The sequence below is a fragment of the Thamnophis elegans genome, chromosome 2 (genome assembly GCF_009769535.1).
Source record: "Thamnophis elegans isolate rThaEle1 chromosome 2, rThaEle1.pri, whole genome shotgun sequence".
Lineage (NCBI taxonomy): Eukaryota > Metazoa > Chordata > Lepidosauria > Squamata > Colubridae > Thamnophis > Thamnophis elegans.
Genome location: NC_045542.1, coordinates 28,558,215 through 28,580,157, shown reverse-complemented (window position 1 = coordinate 28,580,157; position 21,943 = coordinate 28,558,215). Strand labels below are relative to the sequence as shown.

Genomic DNA, 21,943 nt, shown 5'->3' with positions numbered 1-21,943 from the left:
CCCTCTTCTTTGTGGCAACCCCTGAGATATTGGAACACTGCTCTCATGTCTCCCCTAGTCTTCTTTTCATTAAACTAGACATACCCAGTTCCTGCGACCGTTCTTCATATGTTTTAGTCTCCAGTCCCCTAATCATTTTTTGTTGATCTTCTCTGCACTTTTTCTAGAGTCTCCACATCTTTTCTACATCGTGGTGCCCAAAACTGAATGCAGTATTCCAAGTGTGGCCTTACCAAGGCATTATAAGTGGTATTGATACTTCATGTAACTTTGCAACCAGTCCTCACAATCTTGATCTAAAGGAAAGGAAAGCTGAAGTAAGATCATAAACAGGATCACGGTTTCCTCTAGTGATGACTTTGCTTAACAGCCAACTTGCCGGTCCCAACTGCAGTTGCTAAATGTAATCCTCAACTTACAGTCACAATCAGTATCAGTTCTTCCTTGGCTAAGCGAGGAAGTTATGGAGTCGTGCCCGATTTTACCTCTTTTTTGTTATGGTTGTTAAATGGATCACCCTGGTTGATAAGTGAATTGCATGTTAAGCAAATCAGGCTCCCCACCCCCATTGATTTTGCTTGTTGGCAATCACCTGGGAAGGACACAAATGGAGATCACATGAGTCCAAGCCACTTAGGTTATCATAAATACATGCTGGTTGCCAAGTGCCTGAGTACTGATTGCATGACCCATAGTGGTGTTGCGACGGTTGTTAAGTGTGAGGACAGGTTGCAAGTCGCTTTTTTCAGTGCTGTTGTAACTTCAAACTGTTGCTAAATGAATGGCTGCAGGTCAAGGACTAACTATACCTGTATTTCCATCTTAGCCACTGCCAAATAGAAAACTACAATGGTTCCCGGTTTCTGTTCAGAGCAGAATATCTGCTTATTTTACTTTGTGGATATAATTTATTACAGAGAATATTGGGCAAATGACCAATACAATATACCCATTCCTTCGGAACAATAAATATTAGTGTAATTGTCTCAAACTCCTTTGCACTGCAGATCCCCCGCGTGTAATTAAGAAAGAAGGCAAGAACAGAAATAGTCCTTTCCAGGGAGAAGAAGATGGGCCACCAAAACCACATCAAAAGCTACTTTCTGTGAGCAGGCTGGATGAATAATGACGACAATGGAAGAGACCCAAACAAATCACCCACCCTAAGCAAATCCAATCAAGAACTAGACTTTGAGGATAAAGAGGACGAAAGGCAGGAGAACGATTCAGATAGTTGGAGCCTCTTCTCTGATGACTCCGTCTTCCCGGACTATGAAGGTGCTCCATCTGACAGGGAGGAGCACCAAGCGGTCACATTGTACTGGTGCTGTGCCAAGAACAATGCAAAGCTATTGCAGGATAAACTTGACAGTGGGGTGACCAGGGAAGAAGCCATGGAGTTGGATATCAACGGAAAGGTAATTAGACCCCCTTCCTGATCTAACACAGCAGGTGTGAGCTGGAGATGAAATGATGGTATAGTTCAACTGGGATATAACTAGAACAATGTTCAGCTTTGTAGGTCTTCTATCCCTAGCTTTACTGATCTTAACAGGGAGTCATAGTCAATTACTTGAAGAATACCTGCAAACTTCTATTGCTCCAGAATCATTGGTCTATTTGTGGTTGGCATTCACTGGCATGAACATATTACTCCATTGCTCTAATCCAATGATGGGAAACCTTTTCAGCATCGAGTGCCCAAACTGGAACATGCATGCATGTGCGTGTGGCAGAGCGCTGGAAACCCAAAGACCAGATGGCCAGCACGCACCTGCCTGGTTTTTGACCATTTTCAGGATGTATTTCAGGCCATTTTTCAAGCCATTTTCAGAGCCAAAAAGAGCCCGGAAAACAGCCTGAAAATGGCCCAAAAAATGGTGCCCGTGAAGACCAGCTGGTGATGGCACGGGTACCCACAGAGAGGCTCTGCATGCCATTTCTGGCATGTGTGCCATAGGTTCGCCATCACGGCTCTAATCAGTGGTGAAATCAAAATAATTTGCAGCCGATTCTGTGGGCTTGGTGGGAGTTCCTATGACCAGGTGGGCGTAGCCAACTTTTTCTCACTTTTTAAAGCATTTTTCCCTGCCGGTTTAGGTAGTAAAAAAATGCTTTAAAAAGTGGGAAATAATTGTTCCGATGATTGTGCGGATCAGCTGTGAGCCGTGCAATTGTTGGACCCTCTTTATTTCACTGTTTAAAGCATTTTTCTCCTACCTATTCGCCTGAACTGGCAAGAAAAAAAATGCTATAAAAAGTGAAATAAAGAGGATCCGATGATCCCGCCGCTCACAGCTGATCTACGTAATCATCGGAACCATGTGCCCCCACTTTTTAAAACATTATTTTACTACCGGTTCAGGCGAACGTTAGCATTTTTTGCTACTGGTTCTAGCCTTTCACCCCTGGCTCCAATCCCGATACGTGATTCTGATTATGGTAGCTTCCAAAGGCAAGTCAAAGTGTTAGTGATTGTGTATAAAGTCAATATGGCTTGCCATGGAAGTATCTTCTGGCCTTTTTCAGACACAATTGCTTATCCCAGGAGAAATTGCTAGTAGTCCCAATCTCCACAAGGTACCTTTACAAGAAGGCTTGTGTGTTCTGTTTTTCTATGGGACCTTTTCTTAGACTTGGGACAACTTCCCCTTTGAATTGGGACTAGCCCCTAACAGAATAACAGGAGTTGGAAGGGACTTTGCAAATCTTCTCGTCCAACCTCCTGCTCAAGCAGGAAACCCTATACAATTTCAGACAAATGGTTGTTCAACATCTTCTTTAAAACCTTCACTGTTGGAGCTTTGACAACTTCTGGAGGCAAATTGTTGCACTGACTAATTGTTCTGACTATCCGGATATTTCTCCTAAGTTTTAGGTTGCTTCTCTCTTCATAATTTGGCCTCCTGGAAACTACTGAAAACAGAGCTGTCCCAGAGCACCTACATACAATGATCCATGATACTTAGGATGCTTGACTGTACTGTGGTATTTAGATTTTATGATTTTATGCTTTTATAATTTATATTTTCACTATCAGATATTTTTATTTATAAAGTTTTATTAGACTATACTGAGAGTCTAGGGATTGTAGCTGGTAATTTCTCAAAATAAATCAATGAATCCAGTCTTTCCACAGTATTCAACTTACCTTAGTACGACTGCTTCATGAAGCAATTATCAACAAACTTTGATAATATGTTGTTTGTGCCTGGCTAGATGATAGGGGAAAGCAGGACTGAATGGCACAAAGACACACCCTTTTATTCAGCTGAATGAATAGTAAAGTCATCTGGGGCAGATTGTTGGCCTAAGTTGCCATTACTTTCAAATTTTAGTCCTAGAGTGGAATTTATTCATAGTAATCTTCACCACCATTGCCAATTCAGCCAAGAATTAAAGTGAATACTTCTTGTCAACTGCGTCTGTGCTGCTAGATAGACATAGTTCTCTTCATAATTCTGGGTTATGTGGCTACGATTTTCAAGTTTTATACACAGAAGTGGAAGAGAGGTGGTATTCAGCAGGTTCTGACCAGTTCTGGAGAACCAGGAGTGGAAATTTTGTGTAGTTTGGAGAACCGGTAAATACCACCTCTTATTGGCCCCGCCCCCATCTATTCTCTGCCTCCCGAGTCCCTGATGATATGGAGGATATGGAGATTTTGCAGTATCTTCCCCTGCCACATTCACCAAGCCACACCCACAGAACCAGTAGTAAAAAATTTTGAATCCCACCACTGGAAGAGATGCAACACTTGATTTGGGCTCTTAGGAGATTAGGATGCTTGCTTGGGGCCACCAACCCTACCCTTCATTCTCCTTTGAACATGTCGTGTTACCTTGCCCGCATTTCTTCACCATGCTGCACCTTCATTCTTCTTTCACGGTGTTTCCTGGAATGAGAGAATAACACCTCCACATGCAGACATCTTAGAAATACCAAGAGGGGAATGCAGGATGAAGCTGGAGTTCCTACCAAGGAAAAACAGCTCATCCCACTGCTCTAGGCCCCATCATTCTCTCCTGAAAAATAATCACTCACTTATACTCGTATAAGAAAAGGTGTTTTGCATTCTGATTATTCACTCTGAGAAGCCCTATGCTCCAGGATTTAAGAGGCTCCCCCTAAGCAGCTTATGGTTTTTGCAAGCTATCCAATTGTCTTATGTGCTCTGGGAGGATCTGGGGGGGAGGGTATAGTAGACAATATAAAAATTGTGCGTTATACACCAGAAAATATATGTCTAATAATCCCTGCTAATATCATCATCCTGTATTGATTGCCTCTTTCTACTCACAGTTAACCAGAGTTCCATATCTCCATTGTCATGGATCGGGATGAACAGAGCCACCAGGGATAGTGATGGAAAAGCATTTTTGCTACATGGCATGGTATTTAGTTGGCCACTGAACAAGCTCAGAAGTAGCAATAACAATAGCACTTAAATTTATATACCACTTCATAGTGCTTTTGAGCCTTCTCTAAGTGGTTTACAGAGTCATCCTATTGTCCCCAACAATCTGGGTCCTTATTTTACCACCCTCAGAAGGATGGAAGGCTGAGTCAATCTTGAGCCTGGTGAGATTTGAATTGCCAAATTGCAGGCAGCTGGCAGGCAGCAGAAGTAGCCTGCAGTACTGCATTCTAACCACTGCGCCACCACGGCTCTAGTATGATCTTATTGCACGAGGGTTAGCCACGATGATGCAGCAGCCATCAAGATATATGGGATCATAGACCTCAAAACCTGAAAGGATGGATGGGAAAAGATCTTGTGTGCTCTGGACGATGGAATCTTAACATTTTCCCTCTTGCTCTCCAGAATGGCCTCCTGGTAGCATGTTTTCGGGGTTTCAAAGATATTGTCATTCTTCTCAGTAAATGCTCCTACATAGATGTCAACCACCAGGATAACGATGGAAACACAGCACTTATGGTGGCAGCCCAAGCAGGTAGGAAAAGTTACTATTTTCATTACACCAGGCAAGACACAGGGGACTTCAAAGAACATTAAAGATTCAAACATCGGCGGGATGTTTGATCAGTATTTTAAAAACAGCAAGCTGAAGAACACAATTCCAAATTATGCAAAAACAAAAAAGGGACTTTCCCTTCCTGTCATTCCCTTGTTTAAAATCATTATCTATCCAGAACAATATTTAATGGGGAGGCGGGACATCACAGTTGGATCTTTATGTCCTGCATCTGTCATAGGATGCATTTACCAGGAAGGAGGGGTGTGGGTAGGTTTTGAATGTACATTTGGGAATATGTGGGTTCGGTTGAGTTTCCAGTTTGTGCACTAGCTGGTTCTAATTGGGGGCGGGTGGGAAAGGAGCAGAATAAGATATTTATTTGGGCATTCCCTACCATTTTCCTTCAGTTTCAACCTAGGCAATGTGTGATATTTTAAAGTGGTATGAGGACAGGGCTGACATTCAGAAGGTTCTGACAGGTTCTGGAGAACCGGTAGCGGAAAGTTTGAGTAGTTCAGAGAACCGGCAAATACCACCTCTGGCTGGCCCCAGAGTGGGAATGGGGATTTTGCAGTATCCTCTTGCCACACCCATCAAGCCGCGCCCACCAAGCCACACCCACAGAACCGGTAGTAAAAAAAATTGAATTTCACCATTGTATGGAGCCATAGGATTTAACTTTAAGGACAGTGAATCCAATCCAGTGAGATCCATAAAGGATCTCAGATTAGGGGGTTTGTCAGTCAGTTCAGTTATATGCACATTGATGATTTGTGCCAATGGAAAGGAACTAGTTATTGTTGCAAAGCAAAAGTGATGGGAATCTGCACAAAATGAGGGTGGGGGAGAAGAATATGCCCCTAGAGTAGAACTGTAGATTCTTTGTGATCATTGCTGCCTTTAGATGTTAATCTTTCTTTGGAGAGCTCAGCGCATTCCTAACACGGTTTCCTTTTTCTCTCTGTTGCCACACAGGACACATTACTATTGTGAACTATCTTCTGAATTACTATCCAGGAGTAGACATTGAGATGCAGGATGACAGAGGCCTGACTGCACTCATGAAAGCTGCAATAGGAGGGAAGAATGATTGCATTGCAGCCTTGCTCATGGCAGGTATACGATTAATTGCCACTGACTTTCCAGATGTTGATTTTAATGTTCTTGGAATTAACATAGTCTGGTATTTAGAAAGTTAGTTAGAAACATCAGGGGCATCTCTTTTTTCAAGGAGAGAAAATGTACATCCTCCCCCCACGAACTGGAATATCAGGGAGAGATGTACTTTTCAAGGACAGTTTAGAAAACAAAACATTGCTTCCAGACAGTCTTCTCTTCCATGTCCCTAAAGAGAACCAAATTGCTGTTGTTTCAGGATGCTAGAAATAAAGCTAAGGGGGTGGGGGAGGAACCTCGTTGTTTTTAGGCCACACCAGAAAAGAGACTCTACAGGGGATTTCAGGGTAATGGCCCCATTTCATGATAAGATGACCAGTGCAGGATAGCAAAAGCAATTCTCTTTGTTACTCACCAGCATGCATGGGATGAAAAATAGCTCAAGAGTAGCCACAATAGTGAAATTGCAGAGGAGCCGTAATTTAGAGACCTTTATCATTAACTAGTCGATAACCCGGCGCCCGGGTATCTATAGACATCGAAGCGTTTGTCTGACAGGGAGCCATTGAGAGAGGCCTTTCTTCCCCCTACTCCCATGCCCATCATCCCTGCCCTCTCCCTTCCCCCTCCCATGTGCTCCTCTTTCCTGCCCTGTCTATGATCCTGGCACTTTGCCCCAAATCCATCAGATGCTTCCCCATTGGTCCACTGGAGGGCGAACGTCATGGCTGGCATTCCAGAGGAAGCTGTTAAGGAACTGATATCGTAAACAATTGGCGCTCTAGGACGCCGCACTTGCTCTCTTTAATGGCCCAGGCTCTCCCATCTCCCTCCCATGACATCACAAGCAATTGCCACTCTTGGATGATGCGCTCGCTCTCCTTAACAGGCCAGGTGTTCTAGAGTTATGATGGAACACACACACACATACCCCAGGGGTGTCTTCCACCCCTCCCCCAGTATTTTTTTTCCAGAGGGTAAGTTATCTGTGTACCAAGTTTGGTTGAAATTGCTCAAGGTGCTCCAGAGTTACTGTATATACTCGAGTATAAGCCTAGTTTTTCAGCCCACTTTTTGGGCTGAAAAAAGCCGCCTCGGCTTATACTCGAGTCAGTGAAAAATTTGCCCGAAATGGAGGAGAAAAAGGGGCGGGGCCATGCCGCTGGGTGACACTCGTGAATGGCCCAGTGCCCCTGTGAGTTTCCCCTCCCTCTGTGTCAGTTTGCCGCGCAGCGCGCACCGCACCATCCCCCCTCCTCACGTTCTAATGTAATGCAGGGCTGTCTTACGATTCCCCTTCCTCCCCCTCCTGCCGCTCTGCAACGATGTCCCACCTCCTCCTTGTTATGGCAAGCAGCCACATAGCGATGTCCCACCTCCTCTGGTACAGTGATCCAATGATAGGAATCACTGTGCCGTGTGTCATAGGAGGCGGGACATCGCTCCCGCGGCTGCACGGGACATCATCATCACAGCGGGACATCAGCATCATGAGGTGAGTGAAGTATTTCATTGAATACACCGCTAGTTTACTGTTTTTCTTTGAAATAAATATTCAAAAACATTATTGGTATCTATTTTTATTTTTGAAATTTACCGGTAGCTGCTGCATTTCCCACCCTAGGCTTATACTCGAGTCAATAACTTTTCCAGTTTTTTTGTGGTAAAATTAGGTGCCTCGGCTTATATTCGGGTCGGCCTATACTCGAGTATATACGGTATGCTGGAACATACATACATACATACATACATACATACATACATACATGCATACCAGTGGTGGGTTTCAAAAATTGTTCGAACCTACTCTATGGGTGTGGCCTCCTTTGTGGGAGTGGCTTGCCGCCCATGTGACCAGATGGGAGTGGCTTGCCACCCATGTGACCGGATATGAAGATGCCGACAACACTTTTCAGAACCACCTTAGATTACCTCACACACAGCACTGGTATGCATAAGAATATGATGTAAACTTATTTTTTAAAAGACATCTTTGGTTTGCGTTAAAACAACTTCAACACACACAATGTTCTGATTGTCCAACTCTAAGCCTTTCATACATTTGTAGTCAGTTTCACATACTGATAAGTAGCCTGCCTAGAACTCCTGAATCAGCCCTGTGGTCAAGGAAGCCACATACAAGGTCATTATACCATGATTACAACTATTGGGGAAAGAACCTGGTTGCTATCCTGCTGTGACAGTTTTTCTCAAACTTGCCAACTTGAAGAGGTGAGGACATCAACTCCCAGAATCCCCCCAGCCAGTTGCCTAGGATCACAACCAGCAGAGCCTTTTAAAGAAAAAAAAATCAGAGGAAAACTGTTGATACTGCTACTCCTCAAATTTTTAATTACGTAATTTTTTTTACATCTATATTTTTACATAGAATGTATGTTGAATATATTGGGGGCATAGAGAGCAATTTATATTCTTCTACATGTAGGGACTGGGTGGCTCAGTGGCTAAGACACTGAGCTTGTCAATCAGAAAGGTTGGCAGTTCAGCAGTTTGAATGCTTAGCACTGTGTAACGGAGTGAGCTCCTGTTATTAGTCCCAGTTTCTGCCAACCTAGCAGTTCGAAAGCATGTAAAAACACAAGTAGAAAATTAAGACCCACCTTTGGTGGGAAGGTAACAGCATTCCGTGCACCTTCAGCATTTAGCCATGCCGGCCACATGACCACGGAGACATCTTCAGACAGCGCTGGCTCTTCGGCTTTGAAACAAAGATGGTCACCGCCCACTAGAGTCTGGAACGACTAACATATATGTGTGAGGAGAACCTTTACCTTAACATGTAGGGGAACATATATGTGTGAGGAGAACCTTTACCTTAACATGTAGGGGATTTTTATCATTCTGGAAACCATGGCAGCTCAGTATGCCTTTAATTTTTGTTTTGTTTTAATTTTTCTGTTGATCAGCTGGAGGGAAAATGGATTGGCTCATAATGCCCCTTATCTCTTCTGTATTTCAAGGCCAGCAAAAGTTGGCTTGTGAGGGAAGGGAGGTGAAAGCCAAATTGGAACAAAAATGTTGTTTAGAAATGTAGACAGCTCTGGGAAGGGAAAGAGACTCTGGATGTTGGGAAAGGTCTACTTCGGTTGTTGTTTTGCATAAGCCAGCCAACAGTCATAGGATCACCACAAGTTCAACATCATGAGTGATCTCTTCCCCATAACTCAGTTAAGTGCTTTCTACCCTCAGTGGGCCTATGGGAAACTAAGCCAATTTTCATGCTGCTATTCCTTTTGCTAGTTCCCCCTTTGCCTCTGTTCTGGCTAACAGCTGGAGGACACGATCCTCATTTCCCACTTGGAGGAAGCCTGCCTTCTTTGCACCTTCTCCGCTTCCCCAGCTACCCAATTCACAGGGCTGCTGAGACGGTGATGATTTTCATAAGATACTAGATCTCTGCATTTAACCATCTGTTAGAAACTGCAAGCAAAGGGGCAAGGGAAGTTGAAAAGGCTAAATTCAGTCCCACTATCTGCATGAGCCAGAAGGAGATTAGACATTTTCAGAATGTGTTCACTTCAGCTGTCCAGAAATGGCAGAAAACAGAGAGAGATGGCTGAAAGGGCTATTAAGCCCAAGAGCAGGGAAGATAGAGCATAGCAGGAAAGTTCCCCTGGTTTACCTATATCTATCTATCTATCTATCTATCTATCTATCTATCTATCTATCTATCTATCTATCTATCTATCTATCTATCTATCTATCTATCTATCATTTGCCAAAGAAAGGGGGCATGCATAGCCTTTAGGAGGCTCGTAGAGTGTCCTGGGGGCTGTGGGGGCAAAAACAAGTGAAAAAATGGCCCATTTTCCGCTCGTTTTTGCCCTCCCCAGCCACCAGGAGCACTTTGCAGGCCTCCCAAACCCTCTGCACCCTCTCCTTATTTGTGAAGGGGCGGGTTTCGGGAGGCCAAAAATGCTGTATTCGGTGTATAAGACACACTCAGATGTTCACCCACTTTTTGGGGAGGGAAAGATGTTTCTTATACTTTGAAAAATGTGATACATCTACGTGCTATTCCTATTCCTATATCTATCTATCTATCTATCTATCTATCTATCTATCTATCTATCTATCTATCTATCTATCTATCTATCTATCTATCTATCCTACCTATCTACCTACCTACCAGTGGTGGGTTTCAAAAATTTTAGAGCCTCTTCTGTGGGTGTGGCCTGCTTTGTGGGAGTGGCTTGCCAGCCATGTGACTGGGTGGGCATGGCCAACTTGTAAAATGTGGTGAAACTGCAGAAGTTTTTGATAGAAATTTTGTCAGACTAGATCCGTGATGACTAACCTTTTTGCCATGTGCCAAAAGCGCATATGCACACACACACACACACACATAATGCAATGCACATGCGACCCCCTATGCATCCATCCCCTACGCATGTGCGTGTGACCCCCCGCACTCTCCTGCCCCCATACATGCGTTTGTGACCCCCCTGCATTTGCTCCCCTACATGCACACAGGACCTCATGGCCCCCCACATATGTGCATGTGTCTCTTGCATGCACCTGCCCCCCCCCCCCCGTATGTGCAGGAGAGACTTGAAAACCAGCTGGCCAGCAGGAGGCACATACGCATATGCAGTGGAGTTGAGCTGGGTCGACAGCTCGCGTGCCTGCAGAGAGGACTCTGCGTGCCACCTGTGCCATAGGTTTGCCATCACAGGACTAGATAATCTACCTTAATCAAACTCTTGACTTCTAGAATCCTTCCCCAATCCATCTAATGATAAAAACCAGCAGTTCTGTCTTCCATTTGATCTCACTGCCCATATGTCATTTTTTTTTAAAAGACTTACACCTTCTTCCATCTGCTTGCAGGCAGGAACCACAAGAATCCCCAATCTTTTCAACAATATTGTTTACATATTTATATTTTATGACCTCCACAAGGTTTCCTAATGGGAATCTTTGGAGGAAACTTGGCCTGCTATTCAATTCTAAACACGATAGCATCTATTCTTTTCTTGAATCCATGCTATCAGGCAAAGGATTCTTTTTTCATCAGTTCTTCTCCACTGTGATAACAATCCTAGTGATAACACATGCTCTCTCACATACTTTCACATATAAACATACATGTTCACATATGTCCCTGTGGAAGCTGCTTTCGCCCTCAGAAGGAAAAGTGGGCAAGGAAATGCTACAATCCATGATTCTCTTCTCAATGTACAACTCAGATGTGCAAAAACTATACACCTGGAGAGAGGGGAAAAAAAGAATTAGCACAGGATGCAGAACAGCTTTTGGGTAGGTAAAGGGGTCCAGCTTCTCCTCCCTTGAATCTCAAAATGGGATGGTGAAAGCAACTCCAAAACCAGACTTCTGGGGCAGCAGCAAGGAGGGTGGGGGAGGTAAGCAAGCATGGATGTGGGAATGAAACACCGCTGAACCTCTCATCATGTGTGTTTTCTCCTAGGAGCTGATGTTGCTGCTGTGGACCCCGTGAAAGGAAAGACCGCAGAGGAGTGGGCAGCCCTGACTGGATGCTTTGAAGCTATCATGCGGATCAGAATCCTTTTGCAACGCCCCTGTGCCCAGCAATTCTCTAACAAGTACTTGCCTGAGTGGCCCCAACTGCCTGAACTGGTGGCCCAAGCGACAGCTACCAAATCCAGAGCCAAGCGTCTGACTGATCACATTTGCTCCATGTTTACCATCCGTTTCCCGCAAGACCCCGAGACGGATGGGGTGATGGATCACATGGTGCGCATGACCACCTCCTTGGCCAGCCCATTCATGACCACAGCTTGTCAAACGCTCTGTCCTGACGACCCACCGGAAGTAGGCAAGCAGAGACACTCAGTGCCAGAAATTCTCAACCGATATGTACCTGATCCCGATGCCAAATCAGTAAACAGCAGATCGTGCAGCAGTAGCCAGTTCAGGACCCAAACCCTGATACCGTATCAATCCCTTAGTCCCATTGCGAAGTTTCTGTCCCTTCCTCTGCGATTCAACAGCGCCATTCCAAAAATTAAGGTCAGCAGGTCTTCTCCCCAGTCAACTCCGGCAGAGAACAAACCACCCAAGGTTAAAAACAAGAATGCACTGCAGATCCCGAAATGGCGATACAAGGAGGTGAAAGAGGAGAAGAAGAAAGCTCAGGAAGCAGCAGGGAACAAGAAGAAGCCAGACAAGACTAAAGGAAAAGATGAATAGTTGTGATGTTTGGGGATGCAAGAAGAAAATGATATCCCAAAGACAAAGTAAAGCTCTGCCTCAGGGTAATTTGAGAAAAATATCATCACCCTTATGGATACTTTCTCAATTTTTGGTCACGCTAAGGAACTAATTCTAGAGTTACTAGTCAATATTGGTAATAGACTCTAATCCTCAGGATAGAAAGTGTGGGTGTTACAGAAGAGAGAGTGTAAATTTAATGTCTCCCTTGCATGGAATATCCCAACTCCGGTCCTCAAAAGAACCTTAAAAATATGCTTAGCGTCTTTTCCTTTCAAGCTTTGGTGAAAAAGCTGTGAAAGAGAAGCAAATGGGGAGAATTAGAACTTGAAAATGGACAAGTTTGGGAAGAAACACCCTCTCGCTCTCCAAGGGTGAAATTCAGCAGGTTCTGACCAGTTCTGGAGAACCGGTAGCAGAAATTTTGAGTAGTTTGGAGAACCAGCAGAATGGCTGGCCCCAGAATGCGGTGGGAGTAGAGATTTTGCAATATCCTTCCTTCAGGAGTGCGATGGGAATGGGGTTTTTGCAGTATCCTTCCAGCATCCTGCCATGCCCACCAAGCCACGCCCACAGAACCAGTAGTAAAACAATTTGAATTTCACCACTGTCGCTCTCTTTTCAATGTCTACTTTCTTTCTTCCTAGGAAAGTTACATTTAAGATGCATAAGCTTATAATGTGTATTATTTTCCCAAGTGCATTGCCTCTTTGGTGACCCCAGCGCTTAGGTGGGCAAAGAAAGAGTTGCTGGGCTGTCCAGATAATATTCTAAATTAAGTCAGGGAGAATCCCCCAACATCCATTCTGCAACTCCCTAGCAGTTCCAGAAAGTATTGCTGGAAACAAGTAACAAAATAGCTACCGTATTTTTCGGAGTATAAGATGCCCTCCGCCCAAAAAAGAGGCTGAAAATGTCTGTGCGTCTTATACTCTGAGTGTAGCCCTGACCAACCAATGGCCTCTCACCCTTCGGCCTCTGCGCATCCTCTTCCTGGCTGCAGAGATTGCCACAGACTCACAATGCGCACGGTCACAACTAGAGAACTAATGTGCTGAAGCTGATCAGGCTAAGGACGCTAGGCACATGAATGGTAGGCAGAGGCAGAATTTTTCCCTCCTATTTTCCTCCTGAAAATCTAAGATGCATCTTATACTCCAGAGCATCTTTTACTCTGAAAAATACAGTAATTTTCAACAGTGTGTTTCTTTTTTTCTCCTCTCTTTTTTTTCCTTTCTTTCTTTCTTTTTCTTTTGTAAGAGGTAGAGTGTGAGGTCATATGCTTTATTTCAACACACATACCATAAAAAGTTCTGAATTGATTTATTATGTGCTGTCACATCAATGTCAATTCTTAATGGCTACATATAGTACATAGATTTCTTCCATGATGATCAGCCCTTAATCTGATCTTTCAGGTCTTCAAAAACAAAAATCAACAGAACAATTTTGGATAGTTTCCACTTAAAAAAAATGAGAGTTGGAAATAGTTTACCCTCCAGTCAGTGGTTGGATTCAAATAATTTAAAAATGGGTTCTCTGCCCTAATGACCAGCTGAGTAGGCGTGGCTCAGTGGTCATGTGACTGGGTGGGCATGGCCAACTCAATGTCACTCACATTGATGGGTGCTTTGCCTTAGCTGTTACAATGTAATAAGGGTTAACTGGAGAGGCAGTTTCTGTAAGCAGGGCAATAAAGACTATACTAGAAACAATACCAGAAAGGTGTTGGTGGGAAGGTAACAGTGTTCTGTGCATCTTCGGCATTTAGCCATGCCAGCCACATGACCACGGAGTCATCTTCAGACAGTGCTGGCTCTTCGGCTTTGAAACAGAGATGGGCACCGCCCACTAGAGTCTGGAACAACTAACACATATGTGTGAGGAGAACCTTTACCTTAACATGTAGGGGATTTTTATCATTCTGGAAACCATGGCAGCTCAGTATGCCTTTAATTTTTGTTTTGTTTTGTTTTAATTTTTCTGTTGATCAGCTGGAGGGAAAATGGATTGGCTCATAATGCCCTTTATCTCTTCTGTATTTCAAGGCCAGCAAAAGTTGGCTTGTGAGGGAAGGGAGGTGAAAGCCAAATTGGGAAAAAAACGTTGTTTAGAAATGTAGACAGCTCTGGGGAGGGAAAGAGACTCTGGATGTTGGGGAAGGTCTACTTCGGTTGTTGTTTTGCATAAGCCGGCCAACAATCATAGATTAGCTGTTACAATGTAATAAGGGTTAACTGGAGATGCTGTTTCTGTAAGCATGGCAATAAAGATTAAGCTAGAAACAATACCAGAATGTTTCCTTCCTGCCTTCCTTACAGGATTATCTCTGTAAAGTGGGAAAAAACAAAATGAGATTTCTTCCAACAACCGGTTCTCTGAACTGCTTAGAAAGTTAAAAACTGGTTCACCCGAATAGATGCAAACTGACAGAATCCCACCACTGCTTCCAGTGCCCTCCTACCTCTCATTCTTTACCATGGCACCTAAAATATGAAAAAAGGCCTCCAGTGGCCCTCTAGACTTGCCCATCTCAGCTCTACAAAAAGGGCCACCACAGCTAGATCTTACAATCTTTTCTCTCAAGTTGAGAGCTGAGGTCACATCTGTAGAGAAATGGAGTGATTGGTTTCGGATGTGCTATTACCAAGTTCAAGAAATTTATGAAGCTGGGAAGCAGGGACGTGCAGTCACTAGAGGCAAGGGAGGGGGGGCCTCACCAGTCTCCTCAGAAAAAGGAAAGGATTTTAAATAATTTTCTTAAAATAATTAAAGCCAGGGTAGTTGCTACCAGATTTCAAGTCACAGTGGCTTGGTGTCTGCTCTCAGTATTAACTAGGAGGAGGCCAGAGAACTAGGGGCCTCTTTTGCATAAGGAATTTTTCGCCTTTTAAGAGTTAAGCAAGGGTTAACAAGCAAAGAATTCCTTATGCAAATGAGGCACGTATTCTCTCGCCTCCTGTAGAGGGCATTTTTAGAGGCTTTTTAGAGTTCTCTGGGAGCAACTAGCTCAGTCTGACAGAGCTCTGGCTTTTCAAGAGGGGAGGGCAGGGCAGGGCAGGGAGAAGCAGAGTTGAAATCGTCTCTGAAACAGCTGGAAAAGGTGCATGTGGGGAGGGGGGAGGAATTCAAAAAGTTTGATCGGAAGGCAACAGGGGAAGGGGGGGTATGGCAAAGGAGCTGCTTTCAAGCCTTTAGAAAATATATCCAATCCAACTTCTGTGTTTGTGTTTGAGAGTGAGTGAATGAGAGAGGGATCGAAGTTCTCTGTGTGCGTGTGTCTGTTTGAGAGAGGGGGGAGGGAGGGAGAGAGGGAGGAAGGAGGGGGAGGGAGAAGAAAAAGAATGGGAAAACTTATTTTGCAAGGGGGAAAAATGCTGTCGCTTTAAATCGGAACTGAGCATGCCTGGCTGTGGAATTCTGGGAGTTGAAGTCCACAAGTCTAAAAAGTGCCTCACCTGGGCTAAAGCTGACTGCAGGTCACTGCTGGGAAGATGTGAAGATTTTATTTATTTATTTATTTATTTATTTATTTATTTATTTATTTATTTATTTATTTATTTATTTATTTATTAAAACATGGGGCTTGTCTTTCTTTTTTTTCACTTTCTGAACTACGTTCAGCTTACCTTTCATTTCTCTGCAGCCTACATCCAGTTCTTGTACAGCCAATAAGAATAAATCATTTCTTGATGTTAACAAAAATAGAAATTTAGAAGATCATATAGAATTGCTGGAGAAAACTATTTTTAAAATTGAGGGGGGAATAAAATACAGGGTATTACTGTGAAAAATATGAGTTCAGTGTTATTTCAAAATAATTACATCATGTTGGATATGGACTGAAATTAATCAGGACATGTTAAGCTGGAATAAATTAAAATATGTCACTGTTGGGGAGAATTTCTATGATAAAAATCAAAGTTTTGCTAAGAACGATTTTTTTTGTCTTGTGCAATATCTACTTTATCAACAGATGCACCATTTATACAATGGCAAAAGATATATCTAAATTTATGCGGTGAGAAAGGACAGGCTGCCTACAAGATGGCCAGCATTTACTTTGCTGTGGCCAGGGGAGGGCTTCAAAAAGGGGTTCTCTGCCCGATTGCTGGGTCGAATCATTTCTTCTACTTAATGATGCATGAAAATGTGTTGATCTCCTCTACATGTGGCCTATAAAGTACATTGAGAACAGGGGTGTCCAAGCTTGGCAACATTAAAGACCTGTGGACTTCAGCTGTCTGGAGAATTCTGGGAGTTGAAGTTTACAAGTCTTAAAGTTGCAAGGGTAAACAGCCCTGATTTAAAAGCAAGCAGGAACACACACCCCCTCCCCCACAAAACAGGATCAGGTTGGCTATTGTGGGAGGCTTGGCCCACCCCCATCCCCCAGCTCAGCCACACATTCGGATCGGCCGAACTGGTAGTATTGGCAGCGGGAGGCAGAAGTATCATGCACACCCGAACCAGTAGTAAAAAAATTGGCACCCCAGCTCTGGTGCAAATACAGGTAATCCTTGTTTAAAGACCCTGACTAGAACCAGAATTTCCATGCTAAGCAAAGTGATTGTTAAGGGAAATATCAGTTGTGGCCTGCCAACAAAGCTGGCAGCATAATCAGACAGTGAGGAGATTGGGGAGGAACATGGGCCAGTCCTGGAGGATGGGGAAGGCTCTGCGAGGGCTCTGCATTGGAGGCAGAAATGGGGCCAAGAACATCTGGCAGTTCTCAGCTGCCTTTGGAGCTAGACAGCAGTGGGGCCGAGAAACAGCTGAAGCCTATTCCCAGTGTACGCATGTGCAGAGATGCCAGAAGAAAAGAACAGCTAAGAAATCAGGGTCAACTTGGGAGTAAAGCAACAGGTGGATAGTGAATGGTTGCTCCCATAAGAAATAAAAGAGGAGCAAAAGGGGAATGGGCTTTTGCAGGAAACAATTCATTCGTTCATTCGTTTCAGGAGTGTGAAGATCTGTACGTGAATCTCAGAGACTCTGTGCCAAGTCTTTCCTTGCACAGCACCTCATTTGGAAAATGTTTACATGGCAGCTTTCCAAGCTAGATAAGGTCTGTGGTCATAAATTCACCTTTGAAGGATGGTTTACCAGGCCTTTGCTGAACGAGGGGAATTCACATTCGTTTAATAAAAAGGGTTTTGTAGGGACCAGGAATCTGCTTCGTGCTTTTTGGGCAAGCCTAGGTCAGAACAATATCATAAGACTGCACTGCTTAGCAATGGCTGTTGGAAAAGTCCTGGTTTAGGTTGTTAGGCGAGGACTTCATATTTTTTCTGCCTTGCCATGTTCTCCTTTGCTTCCACTCCATCCATTTGGTCACTCTGCCCTCCATGCCCACCTACAGCTGCCACCCTCCACCAGCCCCAACTGACCTTCAGTATCTTCTTCCTCCCACTGCCGATGAAGTGCACCTAGCTCAGGCAGCTGCCAGGCCAGTGTGGGCCTTCACAAGGCCTCAGAGAAGTCTCACCCTGATTGTGAGACTTCCCCGAGGCCTTGTCGCAGTGGTGGGATTCAGCCAGTTTGCACCTATTCGGGAGAACCGGTTGGTAACTTTCTAAGTAGTTCAGAGAACCGATTGTTGGAAGAAATCTCCTTTTGGTTTTTCTTCCACTTTACAGGGCTAATCCTGTAAGGAAGGCAGGAAGGAAACATTCTAGTGTTGTTTCTAGCCTAATCTGTATTGCCCTGCTTACAGAAACAGCCTCTCCGGTTAACCCTTATTACATTGTAACAGCTAAGGCGAAGTGCCCATCGACCTAAGTGACCTTGAGTTGGCCAAGCCCACCCAGTCACAGACCACCAAGCCCCACCTGCCCAGATAGTCATTAGGGCAGAGAACCAGTTGTTAAATTATTTGAATCCCACCACTGCCTTGTCGTATTGGTAGGTCATATGGAGAGAATGAAGAAGTGATTCCAGAACAAATATATTAAGGCAAAACGGATGGGATGAGAGGAAAAAAAAAAACAAATTAGAGGGAGATGTTGAGACTCTGACAAAGAGGGGGATAAATAAACCAAAGGCAATATATGAAGAGCTATGTGAACATGAAAAAAGCAACAATGTTTTTACGAGTGAATATATGTGTCCCAGGATACTACACACAGAATAGAGACAGATTTAAACTTAGAGACTTAAAATAACTTTATTATCACTTGGAATGTACACTAATCATCAGATGTTAAAATGAAGTCTTGTTGCATACAGCTCTCAAAGGGTCACCACCTCCAATATTCACTACATAAACATGACAAAATAAATAAAAAATGCAAAATTATGCATATACCCACATATATTATATGACATGGATGGAGCTCAAAGTGCACAGACTGTTAGGAGGTCCCTGAGGATGCACTGCAGCACAAGTCTTTACTTGCCTCATAATTGCCATGAACTTTGAAAGGGGGAAGGGACGTGGGAAATAGACCGACTAACAGTCAAAACAAAAAGTTTTCCTGTGGGAATCAAGGTCACCTCAACAGGTTGTTGCTGAAGGAGGAGAGGAGCTATATTCACTGGACAATGTGACCAGTGACATTTGGGAGGGGGAACCTTTGCTCTTTTAATTAGGTGAAAATCTCAGGAACTTTTAGAGTTGATTTTAACTAGCTGTGCCGAAATGATATTTCCAATAAACATGTTCTTTGAGGAATCTACCTGCCTCGAAGTTCTGCTTTTGGTGGATGCATTACTCGGAACCCTGACAAGTAGATTTCTTTTTCTTTCCAATCATCTCTTGCCTTTAATTTCCTTTGCTTACTAATTCTTACTCTTTTTCTGTGCTTGGCATTTATGTTGCTTACCCAAAAGGGAATAATGTGGAGCAGATGGATAGATGGACATGTGGATAAAATACAGACTAAAACTACGATTTTAATTTCCTTGAAGCTGGTGGTAGTATTGTTTCAGTTTCAGGATGAAAGGAGCAGAGAGCGAAGCCTATAAGTGATGTTCTGATCAAGGAAATTTACCAGAATCCTAGCAGTATTAGCAACTTCATTGTTCTAATGCCTCCACATTTTCAGCACAAACAATTAAGGAATTGTCCATTTTACCCGAAAACAGAATGAGCAAATTAAAATGACTGAAAGTAAAGAAAAGAATATTTTTTTTAGTTTGTGATTATGGATCACTCCAAAGTTAGTTGTGTTCTAAATAATAATGTTTTATTACTAAAGGATAAACTGATTGTCTCTTCCTTATGCTTCTCTTTTTTTCTTTAGGAGCCAGGTTTCAGCCAAGGTATCCTAGTTATATAAACATTTCCTCTGATATCTAAAATGAGAAATCCTGGTTAAAGAACTCCCTGAAAAGAGAATGTAAGGAGAGATGTGGCTATAGTAAGCAGAATTAAGAATAGTATTGAATAATTTGTTTACAATAAAAGTGCAATCAAAAAATCATAGGCCTCTGAAAAGCATAAATGAAAACGAATAGAATACTTCCAAATCAGAGGGTATTCAGCAGGTTCTGACTAGTTCTGGAAAACCGGTAGCGGGAATTTTGAGAACCGGTAAATACTAACTTTGACTGGCCCCACCCCCCATCTATTCTCTGCCTCCCAAGTCCCAGCTGATTGGGAGGGAATGAGGATTTTGCAGTAACCTTTCTCTGGAGTGGGGTGGAAATGAAGATTTTACAGTATCCTTCCCCTGCCATGCTCACCAAGCTACGCCCACAGAAATTTTGAATCCCACCACTGTTCCAAGTACCAATTGCAATGTAAGTATCAGTAGAATGAGAAATTGTGGAAGTCGTTTGCCATGAAAGCAAACCATCTTAACAAAAGGCTATATAAACCTTGAGCCTCAGTTTGCAACCCTTTAATATTCGGAGTTGGGGAAGAGCCATCAAGTACAAAAATGGGAATCAGGTTAGGAGAGCCACCTCATTATTATTTCATCTCCATTCCCATGCTGTTTTCTTTCTTAGCTGCCTTCTCCAGCAGAGCCTACATATGGGATGGGGGCGTGCTGCACATGGATGTGGGAAATATCTGCTCAGTACACCCTGTCCTTGTTCGCCTTCAGTGTCTGGTGGTGGAGGGGAGAAAAATGGGGGAAGCCAAGGATTCCATCCTGAGAGATGCTAGAAAGTCTCATTCATCCAATTTTATGGGTTCAGCCTGTATGGGGCAGGGACGTAGATGTGTTTTGGACAGTTGTTTAACAGATTAACAGGTTGGAAGGGACCTTATAGGTCATATAGTCCAACCCCCACTCAAGCAGGAGACCCTACACCATTTCTGACAAATGGCAGTCCAATCTCTTCTTGAAAGTCTCAGGTGATAAAGCCCCCACAACTTCCGAAGGCAACTTCTGTTCCATTGGTTGATTGTTCTCACTGTCAGAAAGTTCCTCTTTGTTTCTAAGTTGAATCTCTCCTTGGTCAGTTTCCATCCATTATTCCTTGTTTGGCCTTCAGGTGCTTTGGAAAATTGCTTGACCCCCTCCTCTCTGTGGCAGCCCCTCAAATACTGGAACACTGCTATCATGTCCTTCTCTTCACTAGACTAACCATGCCCAGTTCCTCTAAGCATTCGTCATATGTTTTAGTCTCCAGTCCCCTAATCATCCTGGTTGCTCTTCTCTGCACATTTTCTAGAGTCCCAACATCTTTTTTATAGTGTGCAGTACTCTAGGTGTGGCCCTATTAGGGCTTTATAGAGTGGTATTAGTACCTCAGCTGTCTTCCCAAGGGTTAAAATGGAGTTATTAATATCCTGAAACCAGAAATGCAGTGCAAGAAAAAGGGAAGGCATGCATCTCATGACTCCCCCCACACACACACTCCTTGGGATCAATATTAGAAGTGCATTCAGAGGATACAGAGCAGGTCTTCTAAGCACCAAGCCAAATCTCACAGAAGGATTCCCCCATCCACCAACTCAACAGGATGGCCTCACTTAACCACCATTTGTGCCATGACCATTCAAAGTTAATGACAGCACTGAATGTGGAGACTTACAGCTGGTCCTCAAAGTTGGAGTTTTTGTGGTATCCCTGCATGCATATGATCACAATACAGGCACTTGGCAACCAATTGATATTTACAACAATTGCGGCATCCCATAGCCACATGATTTCCATTTTAAGCTTGCACCGCCAGCTTCCAACAAGCAAAGTCAGCAAGGAAGCTGGCAGGAACTCGCACGTCTCCTCCGGATTCCATCTGCCAGCCAATGTCAGCTGGTGACCCCCAGGGGGAGAGCCTTCTCTGTTGCAGCTCCAGCCCTCTGGAATGATCTCCCTGTCGAGATCCGGACCCTTACTACCCTCCCAGCCTTCCGCAAAGCCACCAAGTCCTGGCTGCTCCAGCAGGCTGGGGGGCCTGTGAAACATCCAGCTCCATGGAAATTGTGAATGTTGCGGTTTTGTTTTTAAAGTGTTGTCTTTATCTAGTTTTCCCCCTTCCCTTGTCTATTGTGAGCCGCCCGGAGTCCTTCGGGAGTGGGCAGCATACAAGACAAATAAATACAAATACAAATACACGTGGGAATCATGTGCCAATGTGCCTAATGGTCACCTAACCACCGCAGCTGGAATTGTCAGAATTGCCGTTGTAAATCAAGTGAGGTCATGTGATATTGTGCTTTATGCCTGCATTGCTTAGCA

General features: G+C 43.7%; 1 protein-coding gene across 1 annotated transcript; it reads left to right on the top strand.

The window, feature by feature from the left end:
• The first annotated feature begins 1,118 nt into the window (after positions 1-1,118).
• Positions 1,119-12,287, top strand: ANKRD33 (ankyrin repeat domain 33). Its single transcript, XM_032211516.1, has 4 exons — positions 1,119-1,418; positions 4,826-4,955; positions 5,955-6,095; positions 11,545-12,287. Exons 1-4 carry the CDS (start codon positions 1,119-1,121, stop codon positions 12,285-12,287), a joined length of 1,314 nt encoding a protein of 437 aa, XP_032067407.1.
• The last annotated feature ends 9,656 nt before the right edge of the window (positions 12,288-21,943 follow it).